We start from the raw sequence: 25,409 nt of genomic DNA, 5'->3' as shown, positions 1-25,409 counted from the left end.
AGTTGACACTTATGAAATGCTTATAATTATACTTCAGTATTCCATAGTAATATCTGACAAAAATATCTGAAGACACTGAAGCAGCAAACTGTGGAAATGAATATTTGTGTCATTCTCAAAACTTTTGGCCACGACTGTACAGTGGGTAGTGATCACTATCATCCTATCACGAGGGAGGAAGAATCAGTAGGAGATGGATATTTGGGAAAGTGGAGTGGGGTCTGTTTCAGGAGTTGAGTGGTGCCCCTTACGTGACATCACCAATGTCTACCAGCAGGGTGCGACTACTCGTTATGTAGCGAGGTGTCACGAGCACGTGAGCATGTGAAGGCTTTGCAAAGCCTTGTGGATGTTGTTGTTCATTCCTTGCTCACTGTGTTACATACATATTGTAAGTGAAACATTAAAGTCTTCGCTTTAATGTCAGCTGCGATTATTGTGGCCGCTGTCATCGGCGGTGGAATACTGCTAATTGTTCGCAGAATGTTCCCCCGGAAGAAAGCGGTCGAGTTGCTCCGGTACCCGGCCGATATGATGCGGGGAAAGACGGTCATTGTGACCGGGGCGAACAGCGGCATAGGGAAGGCCGCGGCCGGGGAGCTGCTCAAACTCCAGGCCCGGGTGATCATGGCCTGTCGGGACCAGCAGATGGCTGAGGAAGCAGCGCAGGACATCAAGAAGCAAGCGGGACCAGAGCACGGAGAGGTGGTGATCAAACACCTGGACCTCGCCTCGCTTCAGTCTGTGCGGAGCTTTTGCGAGGAGATCCTGAAGGTAAATGTGCATTTTGCTGAAACTTTATTGGGGTCAGTCTAGGCCAAATAACTATTGTACATAAGCAAAAATGTCAATGTTATTCTGGTCCGCGAAGATAAAAGACTGATGCAGTGGAATATTCTGTTGTTTGAGCTATTGGAGGGTCTCGTCTCGTTCATTCCATGACCATCATACTGGGGCTGTGATTTAAATGAAGGTTACCTTTCAAAGCGCCATAGTGAGCTGTCCAACGTTTTGAAACAGTCACATGTACACATTCATTTTGCGTTTGTTTACTAAAGCTATCAACATCAATTCAGCTGTAAAGGGATTACATTTAGAGATAAGGTCTTCCTTATTCCAATTCCTTCACCTGAAATCACTTGCGTTGATTGTAGTTTCTTACTCATGAATGATTGAGGTATAGAGACCAACATGACACCACTAAACAAAACCCCTCCACTAATGGTACAGTATGTGTGCCTCATACATGCCTGTCTTCCTCTGACTGCCCCTGTTAGGAAGAACAACAGGTCGACGTGCTCATCAACAACGCAGGAATTTACCAGTGTCCCTACATGAAGACAGAGGAGGGTTTTGAGATGCAGCTGGGGGTCAACCACCTGGGTCACTTCCTCCTCACCCACCTCCTGTTGGACCTCCTCAAGCGCTCCTCCCCCAGCCGCGTGGTGGTGGTCTCCTCCAAGCTCTACAAGTATGGCACCATCAACTTCGACGACCTCAACAGGTGTGGTTGGTTCATGTTATGTTGTGTATATTGTGTTTTTACCTGGATCCCATTCATTAGTGCAGGCTGTAGCAAAACGGTTTGCACAAAAAACCCTATTGTTTATTATTGGACAATAGTTCAAGTTAGTCTTTCCCTGTTTCGGTCAGTTTTCTTTATTTTGGTGCCTAAAGAACACAACCCTTGTGTAATGTCTGTTGTGTTTCTATGGATGATTCTCCCCTTGAGGGATAATGTTTTCTACTTCTATCACCGCTATAGTGAGAGAAGCTACAACAAAGCCTTCTGCTACAGCCAGAGCAAGCTGGCTAATCTGCTCTTCACCCACCAGCTGGCCCGGCGCCTGGAGGAGGAGGGCGTCACGGGGGTAACGGTCAACGCCCTCACCCCAGGCATCGTGAGGACCAGGTTGGGCAGGCACATCCACATCCCCTTCCTGGCCAAACCTCTCTTTTACCTGGCCTCGTTGTTCTTCTTCAAGAGCCCACTGGAGGGTGCTCAGACGCCACTCTACCTGGCGTGTTCACCCGACGTGGAGGGCGTGGCGGGGAAGTGCTTCGCTAACTGCGAGGAGGAGGAGCTGATGCCCAAGGCGACGGACGATCATGTGGCCAAGAGACTGTGGGACCTGAGTGAGACCATGGTGGGGATAAAAACTCAATAAGGGACCTGGGATCCAGACTCTCATAGAGACCATATGAGAGACTTGCCCTGGGAATCAAGTGAATTGGGAGATGATTGATTGAGACTTCTTGTGGTTTCATTGGAACTGGGGTCAGTGGGTAAAGTTTCCACTGTTTTTAATTAACCTCGGTATGTGGGTATGTGCGTGTGTGTGGGTGGGTGCGTGTGTGTGTGTGCGTGCATGCGTGGGTGCGTGCACGTATAATTGTGTGATGTGCAAATGAGGTGTGGATGGAGTGCGAGTGGGATTGGAGGTGTGCATGCAGAGTGCTAATACTGTGAGCAACGTGCCTGTGAAACTGACAACTGCAGCCTTCCATGAATGTGTAACTAAGTATATCCGTTCCCATAGGAACCAGCTATTCTATCTTCTGTACCGTCTTCACCAGTGTTCACTGAATCACAAGTTCACACAGTCAAAGTGGAGGGGAGCTAATTCCCAGTAGCGATTATCAAAGGGGAGCTGGACTGTCATATTTGCTTTTACCGAGTGCTAACATGATTGGTTATAGTGCTATAGAAATATCCCCGGGGTGGTTTGAAAAGCCAACAGGTATCTAGTTCAGCAGCTGTAAATAAATGCGAAGGCAGCTAAGCTCATGCATCCTGCAGCATGCACTTGGCAGCGTTACCTAATCCAGTTTTCCTCTCATGAGGTGATTGAAGTGTAAATTCGTCGCCCTCTCCTGTGACAGGATGGACGGGAACAATAAAGTTGACAATGAGATTCAGACAGATGAAGCTGTGGGGATTCCTTCCTCTGGATAGATGCTATTTCTCAAGTCATTCCCTTTTCGCTCCAGAGTGAGTGAGAGGGGGGAATGTGTTTTCAATGTCAATGCGGAGGTAAGGCTAATGCTATGAATTATATAGTCAAACAAAATAGTCGACAATCCGAAGATAATTTCTCAACAGGTGTATGTGCGCACACACACAGTTTGATCTGAATGCTTTTAAACCCATTACAGTGACATTGTATCTGTGATCTTTTACACTAAATGACATTATATTTATCTCCCACACACTAAAACAGTTGAGGCAGCCTTGGAGCATCAAAATGCGTAGTTTGTGCTTTATTAGTTTAAACGAAACAACAGAAATATAGAAACATGCATGATGGTGTGATAGTAACAAGCATGCAGTTGCTTGATGGGGGTATGAGAATGAGAATCTGAGGTAGAGTGGGACAGGAAAACTTATCCAAAGGTTATAGAGAAAAAATAGTATCAACGGGTAGGACAAATATTTACATCTCAAAAGAAGTCCATTGTTAACAAAGTAATACCTACATTGAACGGTCTCTTTAAGTGCTCTGTATATTTTAAAATCATGTCAAAGCAAAAACTGAATGAGTGGACAGAGCTACACTGAAATGGGTTCAGCCTAGGGGCATCTATATTTTTTTGTAAAAACACCTAGTACTGCAACTTTAACCCATTCCCCAGGATCTTTACTGTATAGTCCTGCAACTTTAACCCATTCCCCAGGCCCTTTACTGTATAGTCCTGCAACTTTAACCCATTCCCCAGGACCTTTACTGTATAGTGCTGCAACTTTAACCCATTCCCCAGGACCTTTACTGTATAGTGCTGCAACTTTAACCCATTCCCCAGGCCTTTTACTGTATAGTGCTGCAACTTTAACCCATTCCCCAGGACCTTTACTGTATAGTACTGCAACTTTAACCCATTCCCCAGGACCTTTACTGTATAGTACTGCAATGTTTACCAGGATACCTCATTGGTCATACATATTTTACTCTGCATAAATGCAGCACAGTTTTCAGCCTGTGATTGACAATAAACAAATCTATAATTGTAGTTTACACAGTCCTCTGAATCTTCAAATTCTGAGGACTCTATTCAATCCACATTGCGGAAGTTCAGCTTTAAAGCGTGATTGAAATTTAAAGGCAATGTTCCCGCTTTAAGGGAGGCTGCATTCACGTTAAACGCTGCATATGTCGGGTCAATCGGAATTCACCTTTACATTTCTATGGCGGAATCTTTAAAGATTGAATAGAGCCCCAAGTATCTCTCTTTGATTGGCAGATGCTCTTAACCAGACATATTTACAATGTAGTAATTTCTATTACATTTTTGTTGTTGTAATTAAATATATGAATATATTTCAACAGTTACTTTAAATATTTCCTTTGTCTACAAGCTCACTGTGCTTTGTGTACAGCACATGGAACGACTGGTCTCTGGTACCTCCAAAGACTATTTTATGTACCAAATGTACCAAAGGTAGCAAAGTATTTTCCTATAGGCCCCACTCATATGGCACAGTAATGAATTGTCAATTCACCTGACCCAAACTAGTGATGCGAACCACTAGTTTGTCAGTTTTTCACAGCTGTGGAAACAATCTGATAAATTCATGCTTAATTACTGTATCTTCCAACTGTCCTTTCAAACTGGATGTCCTTAAACTGAACAACTGGCTAGCCTCACACTAATCAATATGTTTTTCTAGATTCACCAAGACTTCTCACCTCACATCCCACCAGGGAAAGAGATGGATAAAAAGAGAGAGACCAGTAAGTCAGAATACCTTCTTCTCTCAGTTCAGAAGTGTTCCATACAGCTGGGCTTTGGTGAGACTGTCCTTTCTGGAAAGTCCCAATGTGCCAAAATTGTGATACTGCGGTGGAGGGGGACAAGGTGGTGGCGGGGGCGGTGGTGGACTGCCCTGGGGGGGCGAAGGGGGCTGCATCTCGGACTGGTAGTGCTGCTGCAGTTCGGCAGTCATCTCCAGGGACCTCTGGTTTAGGGACTCATTGGAGCTGTTGGGGCTGATGTCCACGTACTCCTTGGTCTGTCCCGCTCCTCCACCCCCTCCCCCGGCCCCCGCCACATCAAAGCTGCCCTCCCTGTTTTTGGGGCTCCCTGAGTGGTAAAGGCTGGGCTCCGACTCGTGGCTGTCCTCCTTGGCCCGGTAGAGATGGGTCTGGTGGGCCTGCTGGTTGTGGGACTGATGGGACTGACGGAGGCCCCCCACAGGGCTGCACTCAGGGCTGGGTGTTGAGAAGCACACCGGGGGGTCCATGATGGGTCCTACCCCTCCCTGGTAGTAGTCGGGCCCCTCCTGGAAGCTGCTGTAGAGGGGTCCAAGGCGGATCTTGGCGGGCCGAACTGAGAAGTGCTGCTCGGAGAAGCTGTAGGGCGAGGCCCGACCGGGCGAGCAGTATGAGTGGGAGTTTAGATCCTCCGCGCTCAGCTGCCTCCAGCGGCCAATCGGCTCCTCCTCCTCTGGCGCCAGCGTGCTGCCGCGGCGGCTGTCTCCGTAGGCAACGCTTGGTGAGGAGGAGGGAGGGAGGGGTTCGTAGGGCTCGCTGAAGCACGAGGACATGGTGCGGCTGTAGACGGGTGAGCTGCCATTCTGGTGGTGTGCTCCACCATGATCGCCGGCCTGCTGGAAGACGGCGTGGACCTTGGCAAAGCCTCCACCGCTGGGACTGTCCTTCTCCCAAGAAGAGTCGCTCTTCCTCTCATAGTCTCCCCCATCCCTCCAGTCCATGTAGAGGGAGTGGTGGTGGGGAGAGGAGGCTGTGCTGCTGGGGGGGCCATTGCCTTTGTTGTCGTCTGAGCCCCCTCCGCTGAAGCTGGAGTAGGAGCTGCCTGAGGCGGGGCCCAGAGAGGTGGGGAACTTGGCGAAGCACTCCTGGGAGAAGCCAGATCTCAGCCCCAACAAGGTACCCTCCTCTGGGTTACTGTCCGTGGAGTTCTGGGGGCCGTAGAGCAGCTTCCTCTGGCTGTGGACGTCCATGCTTGGCCTGCGTTCGCGGTTCTGATCGACCGGGCAATAGAGGGCTGTGTCGCTGCTGTACAGGTCTGACTTGTATGCTGCCCGGAAGCCCAGGCGCTCGTCTCTGTCCAGGAGGAAGCCTTGGTCCTGGGGCTGGGGGCTAGGCGAGCTGGAAGCTTGGCTGCCGCTGCAGGCCTCGTCGGGCTTCTCCAATACCTTGGCGATGACGGAGGCGGGGACGGAGTCAGCGTAGACGGTGTGGCAAAGAGGTGAGCCATCCATGTGCATGGTCACTCGTTCCTGGAATTCAGCAGGCAACTGAGAAAGAGAGAGAGAGAGAGAGAAATTGTAATAAAGCGACCGATGGTGAGAGTGCAAAGTTCATGAAAGATGTAAAAAAGACATAGAAACTACAAACATTATTTTAACACATTTGCAACAACGTGTTGATAATGGCACCATATGGAAAACAGACAGGAATTCAACTTTAAACCATAACCTGAAGTTAAAAGGTGGAACTGTTGTCGAACAAACACAGTGCATTCGGAAAGTATTCATATCCCTTGACTTTACTTTTTATTTTGTTACATTACAGCCTTATTCCAAAATTGATTTAAATAAATTCCCCTCATCAAACTACACACAATGCCACAAAAAGAAAAAGAAAAACAGGTTTTTATTAATTTTTGCAAATTTATAAAAATAAAAAACAGAAATACCACATTTACATAAGTATTCAGACCCTTTACTCAGTACTTTGTTGAAGCACCTTTGGCAGCGATTATAGCCTTGAGTCTTCTTGGGTATGACGCTACCAGCTTGGCACACCTGTGTTTGGTGAGTTTCTCCCATTCTTCTCTGCAGATCCTCTCAAGCTCTGTCAGGTTGGATGGGGAGCGTCGCTGCACAGCTATTTTCAGGTCTCTCCAGAGACGTTCAATCAGGTTCAAGTCCGGGCTTTGGCTGGGCCACTCAAGGACATTCAGAGACTTGTTCCAAAGCCACTCCTACGTTGTCTTGGTTGTGTGCTTAGGGTTGTTGTCCTGTTGGAAGGTGACCCTTCACCCCAGTCTGAGGTTCTGAGCACTCTGGAGCAGGTTTACATCAAGGATCTCTCTGTACTTTGCTCTATTCATCTTTGCCTCAATCCTGACTAGTCTCCCAGTCCCTTCCGCTGAAAAGCCTCCACACAGCATGATGCTGCCACCACCATGCTTCACTGTAGGGATGGTGCCAGGGACCTTCCAGACATGACGCTTGGCATTCAGGCCAAAGAGTTAAATCTTGGTTTCATCAGACCTGAGAATATTGTTTCTCATGGTCTGAGAGTCTTTAGGTGCCCTTTGGCAAACTCCAAGCGGGCTGTCATGTGCCTTTTACTGACGAGTGGCTTCCATCTGGCCACTCTACCATAAAGGTCTGATTGGTGGAGTGCTACAGAGGTGGTTGTCCTTCTGAAAGGTTCTCCCATCTCCACAGAGGGACTCTAGTGCTCTGTCAGAGTGACCATCAGGTCTTTATTCATATTTTTTTTACACCTTTTTCTCCCCAATTTCATGATATCCAATTGGTAGTTACGGTCTTGTCCCATCGCTGCAACTCCCGTACGCACTCGGGAGAGGGGAATGTCGAGAGCCGTGCGTCCTCCAAAACAGGACCCCACCAAGCCGCACTGCTTCTTGAGACAATGCACGCTTAACCCGGAACCCAGCCGCACTAATGTGTCGGAGAAAACGCTGTACACCTGGCGACCGTGTCAGCGTGCATTACACCCGGCCCGCCACAGGAGTTGCTAGAGCGCAATGGGACAAGGACAACCCGGCCGGCCAAACCCTCCCCGGACTCGGAAGACGCTGGGAAAATTGTACCCCGCGTCATGGGTCTCCCGGTCGCTGCCGGCTGCAACACAGCCTGGGATCAAACCAGGATCTGTAGTGAAGCCTCAAGCACTGCAGTGCCTTAGACCGCTGCGCCACTGGGGAGGCCTCTATATAAATTACCCCAAAAATCCTAAAAACCTGTTTTCGCATTGTCGTTATGGTATATTGAGTGTAGATTGCTGAGAAAAAATATATATTTAATACATTTTAGAATAAGGCTGTAACGTAAGAAAATATGGAAGAAGTCAAGGGGTCTGAATACTTTCCAAAGGCACTGTACATCATGAGATCATTAGTTTGATATTTGTACCCAGGTTCTACTCTTCTGGGCAACTCTCGATGCAAACTGAAATGCACTAGAAACCTGTTGCTGCCACCTCTCCATTGCAACAAGAATTAAGCCAATTGCAGAATGTTATCAACATGAATCTAGTCAACTATCGCTAATAAGAAGGTAGTTAATTATAGCTGCATTGGCTAATAGGAAGTTGCATCACATTTTCACTTTTTATATAAATACCCAATTACCATGAGACATTTACTTGTCAACACGTACAGAGCGGTCCATAATTATTGGATCCCTGATAAAGATGAGCAAAAAAAATGTATAAAATACATAATACAAATACTGAGCTATATTTTATGCAATTTTTTTTTTTGAATGTCAATTATTTTATACCAACATTAGAGAAAAACAAGTAATAAAAAAAAAAAGCTAAAGATAGGAGTCAGTTATTGGATCCTCTTTTTCCAGTACTCCAACACCATGTTGCACCACACTCCATCTATAATTGTTTGATTACTTTCCAGCCCACAAATAAACAGGATGAAGGACATAAGTAGGACTATAACTTTTGACCCCGTTGCGGCGGTGGACAGTATATATCCGAGGTGTGATCTGTTTATTGTTTTCACTCCACATAGGAACAACACACACTCATATAGTCCAGCGGAGGCTGCAGAGGGGAGGACGGCTCATAATAATGGCTGAAATGGAGCAAATGGAATTGCATCAAACACATGGAAACCACATGTTTGATGTATTGGATACCATTGCACTTATTCTGCTCCAGCCATTACCATGAGCCCGTCCTTCCCAATTAATGTGCCACCAACCTCCTGTGATAGAGTACACACACACATATGAACACACACACCCCGCAGGGGACCCATCACTAGTTTATTATGTAACTGATAAATCGTGTTTGCATTGATATTTCCATTCTGTCCTCATTGTGCCAAATGTGATAAGGCATTTTTTAACGGTATAGGCAACGTGCCAGCTTTGGAATCTGCTCTTGCCATGCAGGCTGGGCACGAGGCCCAGGGCTAATACAGTGGAAAGCCTTGCCAATCCGCCCTGGCACTAACGCACTGATCAATACTCAGTTGTTCCTTTGCTGCTGGGCAACAAAAGTAGCATGGGCACTGTTGGGCACACTCAAATCTCCATCTACCACTGCATATATTTAGCGGTTAGTGACTTAGTGCTTCGCTATCTTCCATCAATTACTCACCCATCTGTCACATAGTGTAGCTACAGCTTTCCATTGTTAATCACTGTCAAACATTTGCTTCATTCGCAATCCATCAGTGGAGTAATCATGATTCAGACTGTTGATATATTGGAAGTTTAGAACTGCATGAGCTTGTGTTGAGAGCCCAGGTTTTAGCCCTTAATCCTTGCTCATGCATTGATCGATGTCAACGGATCAAGACTCATGCAAATATTTGCAGCCCTGTACAACGTGTCCATACCTCAAACACTCAAAGTATTTGATACAAAGCTAATTCTAAATTTGAACCCAGTTGGTCTGATTGGTAGTGCTGTTGGTGGAGGACTCACCTCAGAAAGCTGGGTCCTATAATGGGACTTGTTGCACTGGAGCAACTGGGCGGCCAGGTTACAGTCCTTCCTGTACAGGTCCTATAGGACAGAATGTGTTACACTGTGTTAGAAGAAAATATGCTTTAAAGAGTTAATCTAAAGAACACACAGCACTGACTTAGGAGAGGAGCCAGAACCGGGACTTGAACTCAGGTCTGTCTTAGTGCAACACCTTTGCTATTACACAAAGAATTCGTAACCTCTTGGCGAGGACGCTATAGGTGATGTATACTAAGGTCGTTACAATAAACTTTGAGGGTTGGGACTACACTTTTGATGACCTCTACATCTGACCTCATAGAGTGTTGATAGAGTCCCTACTAGCCAGGCCCTTACATTGTCCTCTTGTAGTTTTTCAATGGTCAGCTTGGCCTCCATCAGGTGGTTGTTGAGCACGATGATCTCTCTGCTCAGGGCTCTCTTCTCGTTGTCATGGTGCTGAGACTGAGGAAAACAAAGACTCATGTCAGACTCAAATCAGAATCACATTGCAAATACATTATTGTTTTTTCTTTGATTTCATGTAATGTAGCTAATTCCCACTTGGTTTGGAGGGCTGTGGGGTCAGATGAGATTTGCTGTGCCTCAGAGAGTAAATTAGATTGAGGACGGGGGAGAACCCAAGCCAGATACCATATCATGAGTAAACTGCTTAATTGCTTACACATGACTTAAAATGTTCTAAAAGTATTCCTGTGTAATTCTCTGTGCCCCAGATCACACAGGACATAGAAATCACAGAGGCCCTCAACTTGTCGTGACAATCCAACCTTTAACTGGCTAAAACAGCTGAATTTCCCTCTCTGTTCCGGACAAGATCACAGCATAGTAGGTGTTCTCATTATTTAACTGAAAGTTGCATCAGTTTCATATCTACCAACATCTGTAATGATGCATGTATACAGAATTCAGAATGACTATATAATCTTGAGACTCAGAAGAAAAATGTGCCTTTTAGCCTCCAGGCCTTTCTAGCCATCATGCCTTTAGCCTCCAGGCCTTTCTAGCCATCATGCTTTCAGCCTCCAGGCCTTTCTAGCCATCATGCCTTTAGCCTCCAGGCCTTTCTAGCCATCATGCCTTTAGCCTTCAGGCCTTTCTAGCCATAATGCTTTCAGCCTTCAGGCCTTTCTAGCCATCATGCGTTTAGCTGATGTTTGCCACCAGGGCTATTATACCATCCTGTTTAGTCTCTGGTGCTATTAGTCTCTGGTGCTATTAGCCTCTGGTGCTATTAGCCATTGTATTCTCACATGACTAACTCATATGACTACCTGTACTACAAAGCTCTGTGGCTTTGAGTCTCCTTTCTCTCCAGCCAAGTCAACGTATCAGAAATTACAGCTACAGGCTTCTCCAAGTCAACGTATCAGAAATTACAGCTACAGGCTTCACCAAGTCAACGTATCAGAAATTACAGCTACAGGCTTCACCAAGACAGATTGTACCTCATAAAATGTTTTATAAAACAAGACTCTACTAAGTCCACCAAGACAGCCCTTGCCTTAACTTGGCATTGTGTGCAGCTGTTCCCCCCCAAAATGAATGATCCACATACCAGTTGAAGATTGTCCAGTAGTTAGACATTAAGTTGCATCATCTACAGAAGTTGCTTCTATTTTGAGCCAAATGAACTGTCTGGGGCTTCTGATTGAAGCATAATTTTCTTGCCACTTGCTAGGAATCTCTGGCACTGCCTGGTATCAAGATGGTTGAATTTGGCAAGATCCTGATTAATGTTGGAGACGTTGGATTGTTAGCTTATAATGTTTGGACTATGTCTGCCAAACCTCATATTCCCAGTCCTATTCACTAGTTTTCTTTTTGTCCAGACAGACTCTGGGCATCACTGTAACACTGACTGGATCCTTAGAGCTGGTACTAATCTGAGCAGTGAGGAACAGCTGAATCTGACCATGCCCCGGGAGCAGCATGGAGCCTTCAGTAGGTGTCTGATGTTTAACCCAGTGGACTGGGACATCAACACCATCAGGGAGAATGGATTCAGACCCTTGAGTGCCAGAAGGGATGGGTCTACGACAAGACACTATGAAACCACCATAGTCACTAGTTTTGATCTGGTGTGTGGGGAAGATCATTTAGTTGGAGTCGCACAAACTATGTTCATGGCTGGTATTGTTTTTGGTTCCCGCTTGCTGAATCGTACGGTCATAGACAAACAACTCAGCTACCTGTGGTTCTCATGCAAATGTTTACTGTGACGACAGGCCTGTCTGCAAACCTGTACGTATACCTGGTATCCCAGTTTATACTAGCGGCTGCCCTAGGAGGATATTGAATCAACAGCACTGTATTAGCCACTAAATGGGTTGGAATGACCAGGCGATCCTTTGCCTCCTGTCTAAACTAGATGTTTGCTGGTGTTGGATTGTGTGTCCTGGCTGGTTTGGTGTGCCTCATCTGGGACTGAAGAATTACCCAATATGTGATGGTGGCACCACAGGCACTGTTTCTCATTTACATATGGTTTATTCCGTAGTCAGCAAGGTGGTAACTTGGTCGGGGGAAAACCAAAGAAGCTAACGAGTTGATTCTTAGAGTTGTAGCGAACAACAAACGCAGAGTTCCAGATACTCTACTGGAGTGACAGAGGTGAGGAAAATACAGATACTCTACTGGAGGTGACTGAGGTGAGGAAAATACAGATACTCTACTGGAGGTGACTGAGGTGAGGAAAATACAGATACTCTACTGGAGGTGACTGATGTGAGGAAAATACAGATACTCTACTGGAGTGACAGAGGTGAGGAAAATACATAAATGAGGCATAAAGGTCCTATTTGCTTCACCTGTGCTAAGAAAATATTTCCTTATTTTATCATTTGCATGGTTTGCATTAATCTTTGGCTACTTCTGCCTCTCTCTAAATGTTGTTAAATTTGTCTGGGACATCTTTCTAGTACAGCTGATGTTCAGTGCTCTATCTATTGGCCATGTACCACTGGTGCATCCCTACAGCAGTGTTCAGCAGCCTGTCATTGACTGATGGGGCTCTGGTCTTCCTGCTTCCTGAGACCCAGAGAACAGAACTACCTGACTCTACAGATGAGGCCGAAGGGAAGAGGAATGTGAATATCATGAAGGCAGGAATATGAAAGTGGATGATAGTAATGGTGGAAGAATAACCAAATTGTACTGTAGATTGTTTTTTTGGTTTTTTTTCAGGTTTTTCCCTGGAACGTTCCGGTCAAATCTTGTATAACAAACAATACCTTTTTTAGTGGAACCGTCTCACATTGTAGCCTAAATATGGTTCTTGTCACGCCCTGACCATAGAGAGCCCTTTTATTTCTCTATTTTGGTTAGGTCAGGGTGTGATTTGGGTGGGCATTCTAGATTTTGTATTTCTATGTTCTATTCTATGTTTTTTATTTCTTTGTGTTTGGCTGAGTATGGTTCCTAATCAGAGGCAGCTGTCTATCATTGTCTCTGATTGGGAATCATACTTAGGCAGCCCTTTTTCCCACCTTCAGTTGTGGGATCTTGTTTTTGTATAGCTGTTAGAAGCCTGCAAGACTTTTTGTTTGTTGTCTTGTTTATTGTTGTTTTTTGCTGGTTCACCTTAAATAAAATGATGATGAACCCAACTCACGCTGCGCCTTGGTCTACCCATAACGACGAACGTTACAGTTCTGTTGAGCTACATACCTAAAAGGTTCCAGGTAGAACCCCTTTGGGTACAATGTAGAACCATTCCACAGAGGGTTCTACCTGTAACCAAAAAGGGTGGTATGGGTACAGCCGAAGAACGCTTTCGAAACCCTTTTTTTAACCCTCCTGCTGTGTTCCGGTCGAATTGAACCTTTTTACAAGTTTTCTCTCTGAAAAATGTAGTTAATCTGATTGTCATATAAGGTTCCATGACTTTGTCCACACAGGGCATCTGAACACACAAAATACATTTGGATGATTTTCATTACGTTTTGGGTGTTTTATTTAACATTTGTACACCTGTGGTGTTCCCTGTCAAAAATGACCAGTCATTAGAAATTAATGGGTGAGACTACAATTAGTGTATAAAATTGATTTCAAGAACATGCCCATTCATCAGATGGATACACTTCCTCTCCCAGACCCCCACATGCATGTGTGTTTGAGCACACACACACACACACCTCACTCCCTATTCTTGGCTTCCATGGCAACCCCCACGGGAACCTTTCCCCAACAGAATCTTTCCTCCACGGGAACCACACCTGTTGGCATTCTCACAAACAATCGCTACATTGTTTCAATAATATATAGAACTTTTCTTGCAGCTCTGGTTTAAAAAGCTTTTTAGAGGCCTTGCTCACAATTCATTCTGTGGCAGCCCAATGACCAAACGATATACTGTATGAGAGACTCTTGTTCATATCTTTGATCATGACACTGGTGAGGAGGAGAGAGTCCTTGTTAAACTTTGACACAAAGTAGTCTGTGATAAATAGCACAATATGTTTCATCTGAGTATTTGTTATAGTCAAAATAATCCATACATTATGCTTTTTTTACTAAAGGCCATTACTAGAGGCCATAAATAGCAAATAGAAGTTCAAAACTTGTAATGTTCACAAGAACTTAAGTTGATTAAAAAGATCTAACACAACATTAGGTGATAATATATGTATTATTATGGATTTTTAATCAGCTATAATGGGGCGGTCATTTTGGACCGGGAACACAGAATGAATTAACATGAAACAAACACAACAGGAGGATTAAGAGTGCAATAACTTCAAGCATGCTTTACTTTTGCCCAAAATAAAATAAAACATTTTGTTCTTATCCCAGAAACATAGTTGACCTATTTTTTTACCGGAGGACGCAAAGTGTTTATTGAAGTAAGTGCATTAAAGGTATGTAAATGTTTTGTTTGGTCATTCCAACAAATTGAGTACCTTTGTTTGGTCATTCCGCAAAAGTACCGTTGCTTCCCTTTGATATATTAACTAGAAATTGTCCACAAACATTGGATTTTACAAGCCAAAGAACGCTGTTATGTGAACCCGAACTCTTGTTTTAATATGGTGAAATAATCATTTTTAAATATGTTTTTCAAAAGAAACATTGAACATCTAGTAGTCAAGTCATAGTGTAAAAGGAGGTGAGCAGGCTTTACTCTTTTTGGCCACTTTCTGGTGTGTTGTGGTGGAAAACTGAGTGGGTCGAGCATAACGCGTCAACCCTGTTACCCACAGACAGACAGGCTCAAAATGTTTGTAACAATAAAAAATAAAAATGTGAAGCTTGCATTCAATTGTCCCTCCCTGTTGCACACAACACACTTTCATTCCCCTATCACAAGGGGAATCATGGCTGATTTAGGATGAAATCGTCAACCCTGTTACAGTCAACCCTGTTACGGTCAACCCTGTTACGGTTAACCCTGTTACGATCAACCCTGTTACGGTCAACCCTGTTGCGGTCAACCCTGTTACGGTCAACCCTGTTACGATTAACCCTGTTACGGTCAACCCTGTTACGGTCAACCCTGTTACGATTAACCCTGTTACGGTCAACCCTGTTACGATTAACCCTGTTACGATTAACCCTGTTACGGTCAACCCTGTTACGATTAACCCTGTTACGGTCAACCCTGTTACGATTAACCCTGTTACGATCAACCCTGTTACGGTCAACCCTGTTACGATTAACCCTGTTACGGTCAACCCTGTTACGGTCAACCCTGTTACGATTAACCCTGTTACGGTCAACCCTGTTACGGTCAACCCTGTTACGGTCAACCCTGTTACGGTCAACCCTGTTACGGTCAACCCTGTTACGGTCAACCCTGTTACGATCAACCCTGTTACGGTCAACCCTGTTACGGTCAACCCTGTTACGGTCAACCCTGTTACGGTCAACCCTGTTACGATTAACCCTGTTACGATTAACCCTGTTACGGTCAACCCTGTTACGATTAACCCTGTTACGGTCAACCCTGTTACGGTCAACCCTGTTACTTTATTTGGCACTTACAACAGTAAAAAAATATTTCACCTCGAGATTGGAAAACATAGCTTTTTTATTTTATTTTGGACATCAGAGCAATGTTGAGGAAATCCTATTTGAGTTGGAAAAGGATACTAATATGATAGGAAAGATATACAAATCCTTGCAGAGAGCCTATCCAACTGAAAATATAAAGTATTGGAACCAAGACTTAAATATCAGAAATAACTGACATTGGCACAAGATGGAGGGAGATTATATAGTCGTGTATTGTACAAGATACAAAATTCACAAATTCTGCAGCAGAACGGCAGTCATGTCTTAAGTGGAAAATTAACAATGACTCAATAATTAATTCCTTCTGGGAGTACTATGAAGTCCAACAGTTATGGGCAGAGTTAGAAAGTTGCCTGTCTAAAGTTTTACAATTTAAGATGACTTTGAATCGGTCTATCTGCATATTTCAAAACATGGCATATGAGGTGGCAGTGAGATACCCAATGGGTAGGACTATACTTTTCTCGTCAATCATTTTGAAAAAACTTTTCAACTCCATCGTTAAGACAGTAGATAAATCAAATACATTATTATTTAAATATTGAAAAAGTGTTGGTTACAGAGAGAAATAGAATAGTGCAATTTCAGGGCATAATGGCATAGAGTGTTACATACACTGGAAACTCCCAAGGTATGAAGAATGAGAGTAAAAGTTGGAGTGAGACAAATGGGACGGGGATGGATGCTGTGGGAACATGTGGTTTTGGGGATGGATGCTGTGGGAACATGTGGTTTTGGGGATGGATGCTGTGGGAACATGTGGTTTTGGGGATGGATGCTGTGGGAACATGTGGTTTTGGGGATGGATGCTGTGGGAACATGTGGTTTTGGGGATGGATGCTGTGGGAACATGTGGTTTTGGGGATGGATGCTGTGGGAACATGTGGTTTTGGGGATGGATGCTGTGGGAACATGTGGTTTTGGGGATGGATGCTGTGGGAACATGTGGTTTTGGGGATGGATGCTGTGGGAACATGTGGTTTTGGGGATGGATGCTGTGGGAACATGTGGTTTTGGGGATGGATGCTGTGGGAACATGTGGTTTTGGGGATGGATGCTGTGGGAACATGTGGTTTTGGGGATGGATGCTGTGGGAACATGTGGTTTTGAGCAGCTGTGATGGCATTGATGTTTGTTGGAATTTGTGTGCATCTGTTTATTGTAGGTTATATTTTGTTTGACATTTTTATTAAATCTTTAAAAAAGAGAGAGAGAGACTGTTTACATTTTTTTCCCTATCGAACTGCAATAAACTCAGATCAGGAGTTTGTGAAGTGTAAAAAAAGTTTGTCAATTATCTACTGAGCACAGGATAACTACATCATCACCTTGGTAACCCCTAAAGAGGGAGCATCTGAGCTGAATAGACATATAACTGATAAGGATTCACAGCTTAACATCCAATAAAAAAAGACGTATGCGTTTTGATAAATTATTCAGTCCCTCTACGTTCCATGAAACAAAAACCCTCTCCACTCCTCCTCGCTATCAGCCTGCAACATCTTAAAGTTCCAGCTCTTTGTGATCATGATTATCTTTTCCTAAACAGATTCAGAGGGAGATATTCAGCTGTCTATTCAGAGCGAGGAAGAAGACACATGATGATCGTACAATGCTGGAATGGCAGGATGGTTAATTGTATCCTTCCTTTTGCCATCTGACAAAGATGTAAGTCACAAGGCTAGCTCAGAACAATGGGCTTGCTATCCAACTGCCATAGGAAGGAGGACAGGCTATTGAAATAGGCTGCAATTAACGTCAGTGGTACCAACAGCTAGTATATTCATATTCAAATCCATTGCTCAGTGCTTTTCATTGCCTTTTCTAAAGAGTAAAGACCACTGCTTGCTTAGATGTGTGTGCATGCACACACAACTGCAGGTGTACACAAACATGCATGCACGTATGGGCACATGCGCGTGCACACACACACACACACACACACAACACGCACACACAAATATGCACACATTTATGCCTGGACACACACACCTACAGGTGTACACAAACATCCATGAACGTTTTCGCACACTCAAACACAAGCACATACATGCGCATGCATGCACGCACACACACACACACACACACACACACACACACTTCACTTACATTTCTATGGATCTTATCCTCCAGGTCCTGGTTGATCCTCTGCAGTGCTGAGTAGCTGCTTTGTATTCTACCAGGAGACACACAATGACACTGGCTTACCAACTCACACTATTAATAATTGAACACATTCTGCACCCTTTGGATTAATGATGTCTATGCTATGTGTCCGTCATGATAATGCATTCCTGTGTTAGTTTTAGGGCTTTACCTTGATAGGTATCCTGCGTTAGTTTTAGGGCTTTACCTTGATAGGTATCCTGTGTTAGTTTTAGGGCTTTATCTTGATAGGTATCCTGTGTTAGTTTTAGGGCTTTACCTTGATAGGTATCCTGTGTTCGTTTTAGGGCTTTACCTTGATAGGTATCCTGTGTTAGTTTTAGGGCTTTACCTTGATAGGTATCCTGTGTTCGTTTTAGGGCTTTACCTTGATAGGTATCCTGTGTTCGTTTTAGGGCTTTACCTTGATAGGTATCCTGTGTTAGTTTTAGGGCTTTACCTTGATAGGTATCCTGTGTTCGTTTTAGGGCTTTACCTTGATAGGTATCCTGTGTTCATTTTAGGGCTTTACCTTGATAGGTATCCTGTGTTCGTTTTAGGGCTTTACCTTGATAGGTATCCTGTGTTAGTTTTAGGGCTTTACCTTGATAGGTATCCTGTGTTAGTTTTAGGGCTTTACCTTGATAGGTATCCTGCGTTAGTTTTAGGGCTTTACCTTGATAGGTATCCTGTGTTAGTTTTAGGGCTTTACCTTGATAGGTATCCTGTGTTAGTTTTGGGGCTTTACCTTGATAGGTATCCTGTGTTAGTTTTAGGGCTTTACCTTGATAGGTATCCAGTCTGGTATATTTATCCAGTCTGATATATTTCCAGACAGAAAAACACAAAATCAATAGAATGTGATTAAAAAAGGTGTGGTTATGTGGTTAGGAATACCTGCGTAGTTTGTCGGTGAACTTGTCGAGTTCCTCCTGGGCACGGCGTAGCTCTGTCTCCAGGTACTGGCGTGTGGAGTCAAACTCGCTCTCTAGCAGCTCCAGCTTGTGCGTGGTGTAGGACAGACGCTTCCGGAGGTCCTCCTTCTGTTCCTGCAAAGAGCTGTGAGGGACACAAACACACACCAGGCATCAGACATAGTAAAATACATATTACTGGGGTAACTTCATGTTATATTATATGCACATATTTTGTATGTTACATTGAGTATAAATACGATGTAATGGGAGTCTTGTGTGATGACCCATGAACAATATGCATCATACAGTGGTGATGAAAACGTTTTGAATTCCCAAATCATATATTCTATATGCACTTAAAGAATATAAAGTTCAGGCTGCCTTTAGCTTCCAGTAACATTCAGCTCTAGCACCTAATACTTTACAACCTTGACGCATAGCACAGAACACCACCACCATAATCAGCCAGAGTGGTTACAGTGACTTACAGGATCACTTTAAACTAAGGCTTTGTCACAAATGGCACCCTATTCCCTATATAGTGCACTACTTTTAGCCAGAAGGCTCCGGTCAAAAGCAGTGCCCTATAGAGAATAGGGTTCCTTTTGGGACGTACCCTACTATTAAATATGGCTCTATGATCTGTAATCAATCAAAGGAAAATATTTAGACGGCTTGGATTCACTGAATAGTGATCCCCCATGTGTAATTCACTGAATAGTGATCCCCATGTGTAATTCACTGAATAGTAATCTCCCATGTGTAATTCACTGAATAGTAATCTCCCATGTGTAATTCAGCAAATAGTGATCTCCCATTTGTAATTCACTGAATAGGGATCTCCCATGTGTAATTCACTGAATAGTGATCTCCCATGTGTAATTCAGTTAGTAGTGATCTCCCATGTGTAATTCAGTTAGTAGTGATCTCCCATGTGTAGTTCACTGAATAGTGATCCCTGTGTGTAATTCACTGAATAGTGATATTCCGTGTGTAATTCACTGAATAGTGATATTCCGTGTGTAATTTACTGAATAGTGACCTCCTGTGTGTAATTCACTGAATAGTGACATCCCATGTGTAATTCACTGAATCGGGATCCCTGTGTGTAATTCACTGAATAGTGATCTCCCATGTGTAATTCACTGAATAATAATATCCCATGTGTAATTCACTGAATAGTGATCTCCCATGTGTAATTCACTGAATAATAATATCCCATGTGTAATTCACTGAATAATAATATCCCATGTGTAATTCACTGAATAGTGATCTCCCATGTGTAATTCAACGAGAGCACAATGTGGACTATTTATAAAGCCCCGGCACAACCTGAGACCCAATCTAATAACAAGTAGGTGTGAGAAGTAAAATAAATGTATCCCTCTCCCCTTTGATGGGTCTGAGTTTCCATGGCAGGCTAATGGGCCTGTATTGATGGACAGATGGAGGAAGTATGGTAATGACTCTATCGCTGGGAGATCACCAATAACAGAGAGCGAGGGAGAGAGCGAGAGAGAAATGGAAGAGAAGGAGAGAGCGGTGAGAGATGTGGCCACTGTGCTCTCATCCCTCTATCTCCTTAACAAGATCATAGAATGAGGAAGAGGTTGCGGGTAGAGGCCAAATCTAATCAAATGTATTGTCACACGTATTTAGCTGATGTTATTGCGGGTGTAGCAAAATGCAAGAGAAACGTAAGAGGATGAAAATGAAGATGTTTCCTTTTAAAGGTGACGTCCCTTAATTAAAAGGGCAATCCAATTATCATTTCAATGTTTTGGGGGGTTTTAATCATGGAGATAATATCTTGAATTAAACTGAATACAATGACTGTGCAAATTACATGAATTCACCAGAACGACGCAAACACATACACACAAATGATCCAATCCACATTCCAAACACACACACTCCTACAGCACACAGACAGAACACAACCACCAAAGCCCATGATACACATGCAACAACGTTTCAGATTTCCATTAAGGCAAGCAGAACATGCTCTTAACATATGACTGAAAACTAAGCTATTGCTTCTGAGATAAAAAATAAATGAAAGAAGGTACAGTAAGTGGAGTGATAATACTATTATTCCCTCCTGTGTTTAGTATTACTCATCTCCAGTTACCTTCCTACTTGCTCTAAGTTTCACACCTAACACGTTTATGACTAAATGGAATAACAATATCCTAGTATTTGAATATCACCCCGTTCTGTAACCAATGGTTAGTAAAATGTTTTTTGGGGGGCACTGTTTGAATGCTTTTCATGCTACTGCATAACAACCCCCCTGCCAGGTACTAGCAACAAGATGCATGGCTCACCACAGGTGTTTGTTACATGACAATAGAATGAGTTTATGAAGTCAATCTCCCAATGGGAATCACACATTAGTGACCTCTGGAAACGGCAGCTGAGTCACACCGTAATGAGTGTTTTCATTTAGATGGCGGTCGGCGGTGAGAAAACAATGAGGCGGGATAATGATTCTGTTAGGAGGACGGACGTTTGAGTTGTTCACGACCACTTGACAAAGATGGGGAGGATGAAATGAACCCAGTGGGCAGATGGAGAGATGGAGGGATGAATAGCTTCTGAATTATTCTCTCTTACCTCTTTTTCTGATGTTTACTGCCATTTCGGGAGACTTTTAGGGCCGTTTTGCCGATATATATCTTTTTCATGTCTGCTGTGTTCGCTCCCTCTCATGTGATTTTGTGTTTCAAATGGTTAGTGGGAGTGCGTCTATTTTTCTGGGCAGAGGTCATAGGTCAGGTCGGTTAAGTTTGACCTGTTGAGTGAGTTGTCTGAGGGAGTTGTCTACCTGTGCTGGTCCTGTCAACAGAGCAAAGAGACAGTTCGGCAGCCATTAAAAAACATTCAAATCAGGGGCATAGGCACGTGTGGGTTTGGGTGGGCGCAGGCCCACCCACTGGGGAGCCAGGCCCACCCACTGGGAAGCCAGGCCCATGTAATCAGATTGAGCAACAAAAACATACATATATACATATATATATATATATATAGTATATATTTTTATTCTCTCCTTGTCAGTGTTTAAAACAGGAGATTATTTGTAATTTTACCTAAACACACTACAGTACTTGACTTGGCCAGGAGCTCACCGGAACTGAGTAACGGCACCTACAATTTTCTTCTGCTTCAGTCCCTGAACCTCCTATAGAATATTATCTCAAAAGTATTGAGGAATTCCTGCACCTAAATTTAAACAGTCTCGGCACCGAAATGAGTATCGGCACCTACAGTTGAAGTCGGAAGTTTACATACACCTTAGCCAAATACATTTAAACTCAGTTTTTCACAATTCCTGACATTTAATCCTAGTAAAAATTCCCTGTTTTAGGTCAGTTAGGATCACCACTTTATTTTAAGAATGTGAAATGTCAGAATAATAGTAAAAAGAATTATTTCTTTCAGCTTTTATTTCTTTCATCACATTCATCACATCAAAAGTTTACATACAGTCAATTAGTATTTGGTAGCATTGACTTTAAATTGTTTAACTTGGGTCAAACGTTTCGGGTGGCCTTCCACAAGCTTCCCACAATAAGTTAGGTGAATTTTGGCCCATTCCTCTTGACAGAGCTGGTGTAACCGAGTCAGGTTTGTAGGCCTTCTTGCTAGCACGTGCTTTTTCAGTTCTGCATACAAATGTTTTATAGGATTGAGGTCAGGGCTTTGTGATGGCCACTCCAATACCTTGACTTTGTTGTCCTTAAGCCATTTTGCCACAACTTTGGAAGTATGCTTGGGGTCATTGTCCATTTGGAAGACCCATTTGCAACCAAGCTTTAACTTCCTGACTGATGTCTTGAGATGTTGCTTCAATATATCCACATAATTTTCCTCCCTCATGATGCCATCTATTTTGTGCACCAGTCCCTCATGCAGCAAAGCACCCCCACAACATGATGCAGACACCCCCGTGCTTCACGGTTGGGATGGTGTTCTTCAGCTTGCAAGCCTAACCACTTTTTCCTCGAAACGTAACAATGATCATTATGGCCAAACAGTTGTATTTTTGTTTCATCAGACCAGAGGACATTTCTCCAAAAAGTACGATCTTTGTCCCCATGTTGCAATCCGTAGTCTGGCTATTTTATTGCGGTTTTGGAGCAGTTGCTTCTTCCTTGCTGAGTGGCCTTTCAGGTTATGTCAATATAGGACTCGTTTTACTGTGGATAAAGATACTTTTGTACCTGTTTCCTCCAGCATCTTCACAAGGTCATTTGCTGTTGTTCTGTACTTTTTGCACCAAAGTATGTTCATCTCTTGGAGACTTTACGCGTCTCCTTCCTGAGCGGTATGACGGATGCAGGGTCCCATGGTGTTTATACTGTGTACTATTTTTTGTACTGATGAATGTGGTACCTTCAGGCGTTTGGAAATTGCTCCCAAGGATGAACCAGACTTTTTTCTGTGGTCTTGGCTGATTTCTTTAGATTTTCCCATGATGTCAAGCAAAGAGGCACTGAGTTTGAAAAGAGGCACTGAGTTTGAAGGTAGGCCTTGAAATACATCCACAGGTACACCTCCAACTGACTCAACTGATGTCAATAAGCCTATCAGAAGCTTCTAAAGCCATGACATAATTTTCTGTAATGTCCAAGCTGTTTAAAGGCACAGTCAACTTAGTGTATGTAACTTCTGACCCACTGGAATTGTGATACAGTGAATTATAAGTGAAATAATCTGTCTGTCAACAATTGTTGGGAAAATGACTTGTGTCATGCACGAAGTAGATGTTCTAACCGACTTGCCAAAACTATAGTTTGTTAACAAGAAATTTGTGGACTGGTTGAAAAACTAGTTTTAATGACTCAAGCCTAAGTGTATGTAAACTTACGACTTCAACTGTATTTCAGTCCAAGTCAAGTCAAGCACTGGCCTAAACATGCATACACCATCACATGGAATTCAAAGCAAGCAGTAGGGAGGGGGTGGGTAAACGAAAGGCCAGTTTATTAGGTCCACCTATCTAGTACCAGGTCGGACCCCCCTTTGCCCCCATAACAGACTGAATTTTTCAGGGCATGGAAACGTTTCTCAATTAGTATCAAGGGACCTAACATGTGTCAGGAAAACATTCCCCACACCATTACACCACCAACCTGTACCATTGACACCAGGCAGGATGGGGCCATGGACTCATGCTGCTTATGCCAAATCCTGAAGCAGCAGGAACCGGGATTCGTCTGACTCCTCAGTTGTCCAGTGTTGGTGATCTCATGCCCACTGGAGCTGCTTCTTCTTGTTTTTAGCTGATAGAAGTGGAACCTGGTGTGGTTGTCTGCTGCAATAGCCCATCCGTGACAAGAACCAGCGTTGTACTGTTGTACTGCAGCGTTATTTGCCTGTTTGTGGCCCACCTGTTAGCTTGCTCAATTCTTGCCATTCTCCTTTGACCTCTTATCAATGAGCTGTTTTCTCCCACAGGACTACCGCTGACTGGATGTTTTTTGTTCGTCGCACCATTCTCGGTAAACCCTCGGTAAAGCCCAGGAAACCGTCCGTTTCTGAAATACTGGAACCGGCGTGACTGGCGCTGATGATCATACCACGCTCAAAGTTGCTTAAGTCAATCGTTTTTCCCATTATAACGTTCAATCAAACAGTAACTGAATGCCTCCAAGCCTGTCTGTTGGCTTTATATAGCAAGCCATGGCCAAGTGATGTGGCTTACTGTCTTTCGGAGCAAACCACTTTCGTAAACGATGTGGTGTAGCTAATAAACTGACCACTGAGTGTATATTGACAATAATAATAATACATTTTATTTGGCAGATGCCTTTCAAGACACTCAAGGACATATTACATAAAATCTAGTGCTGTACATAAAATATATTTCATTTAGGCCTATGTAATGAATTTGAATTATGCTTGATTATATATTTTAAAAAATGACTTCTCAATTTTAAAGTAATGAGCGGGTTTATGCAAGTCACTTCGCACTTATACCATGTGTAGTAAACAGTAGCTATTGCTGTGTAGACTAGGCTACACCGTAGAGGCTATTCACCGTTAGCTAGCTAGCTAAGACTCACCAGCCAACTTGGTTAGAAAAAACAAGTAAAATGTCTGAAAAAAGAGACTGTGTATTGAAGAGGATGTTGGAGCATTTGCCAAGTTATTTGATATCAGTGATTTCGCCATGAAGGGCCTCCAGTGCCCCTTTATATCATCACTGATTGCATTAATCTAATGGAGGGCCTTAAAGACTGTTCAGAGACAACGATCAGCACTACAACACTGTTTTTATTCAACACTTTTAGAAATCATGAAATATGCTTCTCCACTTTGACCCCCTCCACTTCGACCTCCTCCCTACTCCACTTCGACCCCCTCCACTTCGACCTCCTCCCTCCTCCACTTCGACCCCCTCCACTTCGACCCCCTCCCTCCTCCACTTCGACCCCCTCCACTTCGACCTCCTCCCTCCTCCACTTCGACCCCCTCCCTCCTCCACTTCGACCCCCTCCACTTCGACTGTCACGCACGTCGTAGTAATTGGACCAAGGCGCAGCGGGTTGAGTGCTCATTTTCACTTTTTATTTTGAACACTTAAATAAACAAAACAATAAACGAACGAACTAACAGTCTTGCAG

At 43.7% G+C, this 25,409-nt stretch overlaps 2 protein-coding genes across 4 annotated transcripts in view; one reads left to right on the top strand and one right to left on the bottom strand.

The window, feature by feature from the left end:
* The first annotated feature begins 338 nt into the window (after nucleotides 1-338).
* rdh14b (retinol dehydrogenase 14b) lies at nucleotides 339-2,929 on the top strand. The gene is made up of 3 exons (XM_029711407.1): nucleotides 339-774; nucleotides 1,278-1,504; nucleotides 1,766-2,929. Exons 1-3 carry the CDS (start codon nucleotides 421-423, stop codon nucleotides 2,166-2,168), a joined length of 984 nt encoding a protein of 327 aa, XP_029567267.1. The 5' UTR covers nucleotides 339-420; the 3' UTR covers nucleotides 2,169-2,929.
* A 329-nt stretch (nucleotides 2,930-3,258) lies between these two features.
* Nucleotides 3,259-25,409, bottom strand: part of LOC115160732 (brain-enriched guanylate kinase-associated protein-like) — a 42,355-nt gene continuing 20,204 nt past the window's right edge. For 2 of the 3 annotated variants that reach the window (XM_029711200.1, XM_029711119.1), the window contains exons 2-7: nucleotides 21,397-21,618; nucleotides 18,761-18,922; nucleotides 17,828-17,894; nucleotides 10,043-10,150; nucleotides 9,665-9,745; nucleotides 3,259-6,256 (exon numbers count right to left, since the gene is read on the bottom strand). In XM_029711200.1, the coding sequence (XP_029567060.1) occupies nucleotides 4,754-6,256; nucleotides 9,665-9,745; nucleotides 10,043-10,150; nucleotides 17,828-17,894; nucleotides 18,761-18,922; nucleotides 21,397-21,467 (1,992 nt within the window). In that variant the 5' untranslated portion in view covers nucleotides 21,468-21,618 and the 3' untranslated portion in view covers nucleotides 3,259-4,753. The remainder of the gene's footprint in view (nucleotides 6,257-9,664; nucleotides 9,746-10,042; nucleotides 10,151-17,827; nucleotides 17,895-18,760; nucleotides 18,923-21,396; nucleotides 21,619-25,409) is intronic. The other variant, XM_029711289.1, reaches the window with a different exon arrangement.

This window comes from Salmo trutta, chromosome 1 (assembly GCF_901001165.1).
Source record: "Salmo trutta chromosome 1, fSalTru1.1, whole genome shotgun sequence".
Lineage (NCBI taxonomy): Eukaryota > Metazoa > Chordata > Actinopteri > Salmoniformes > Salmonidae > Salmo > Salmo trutta.
This window is presented reverse-complemented; position numbering and strand designations above follow the sequence as displayed.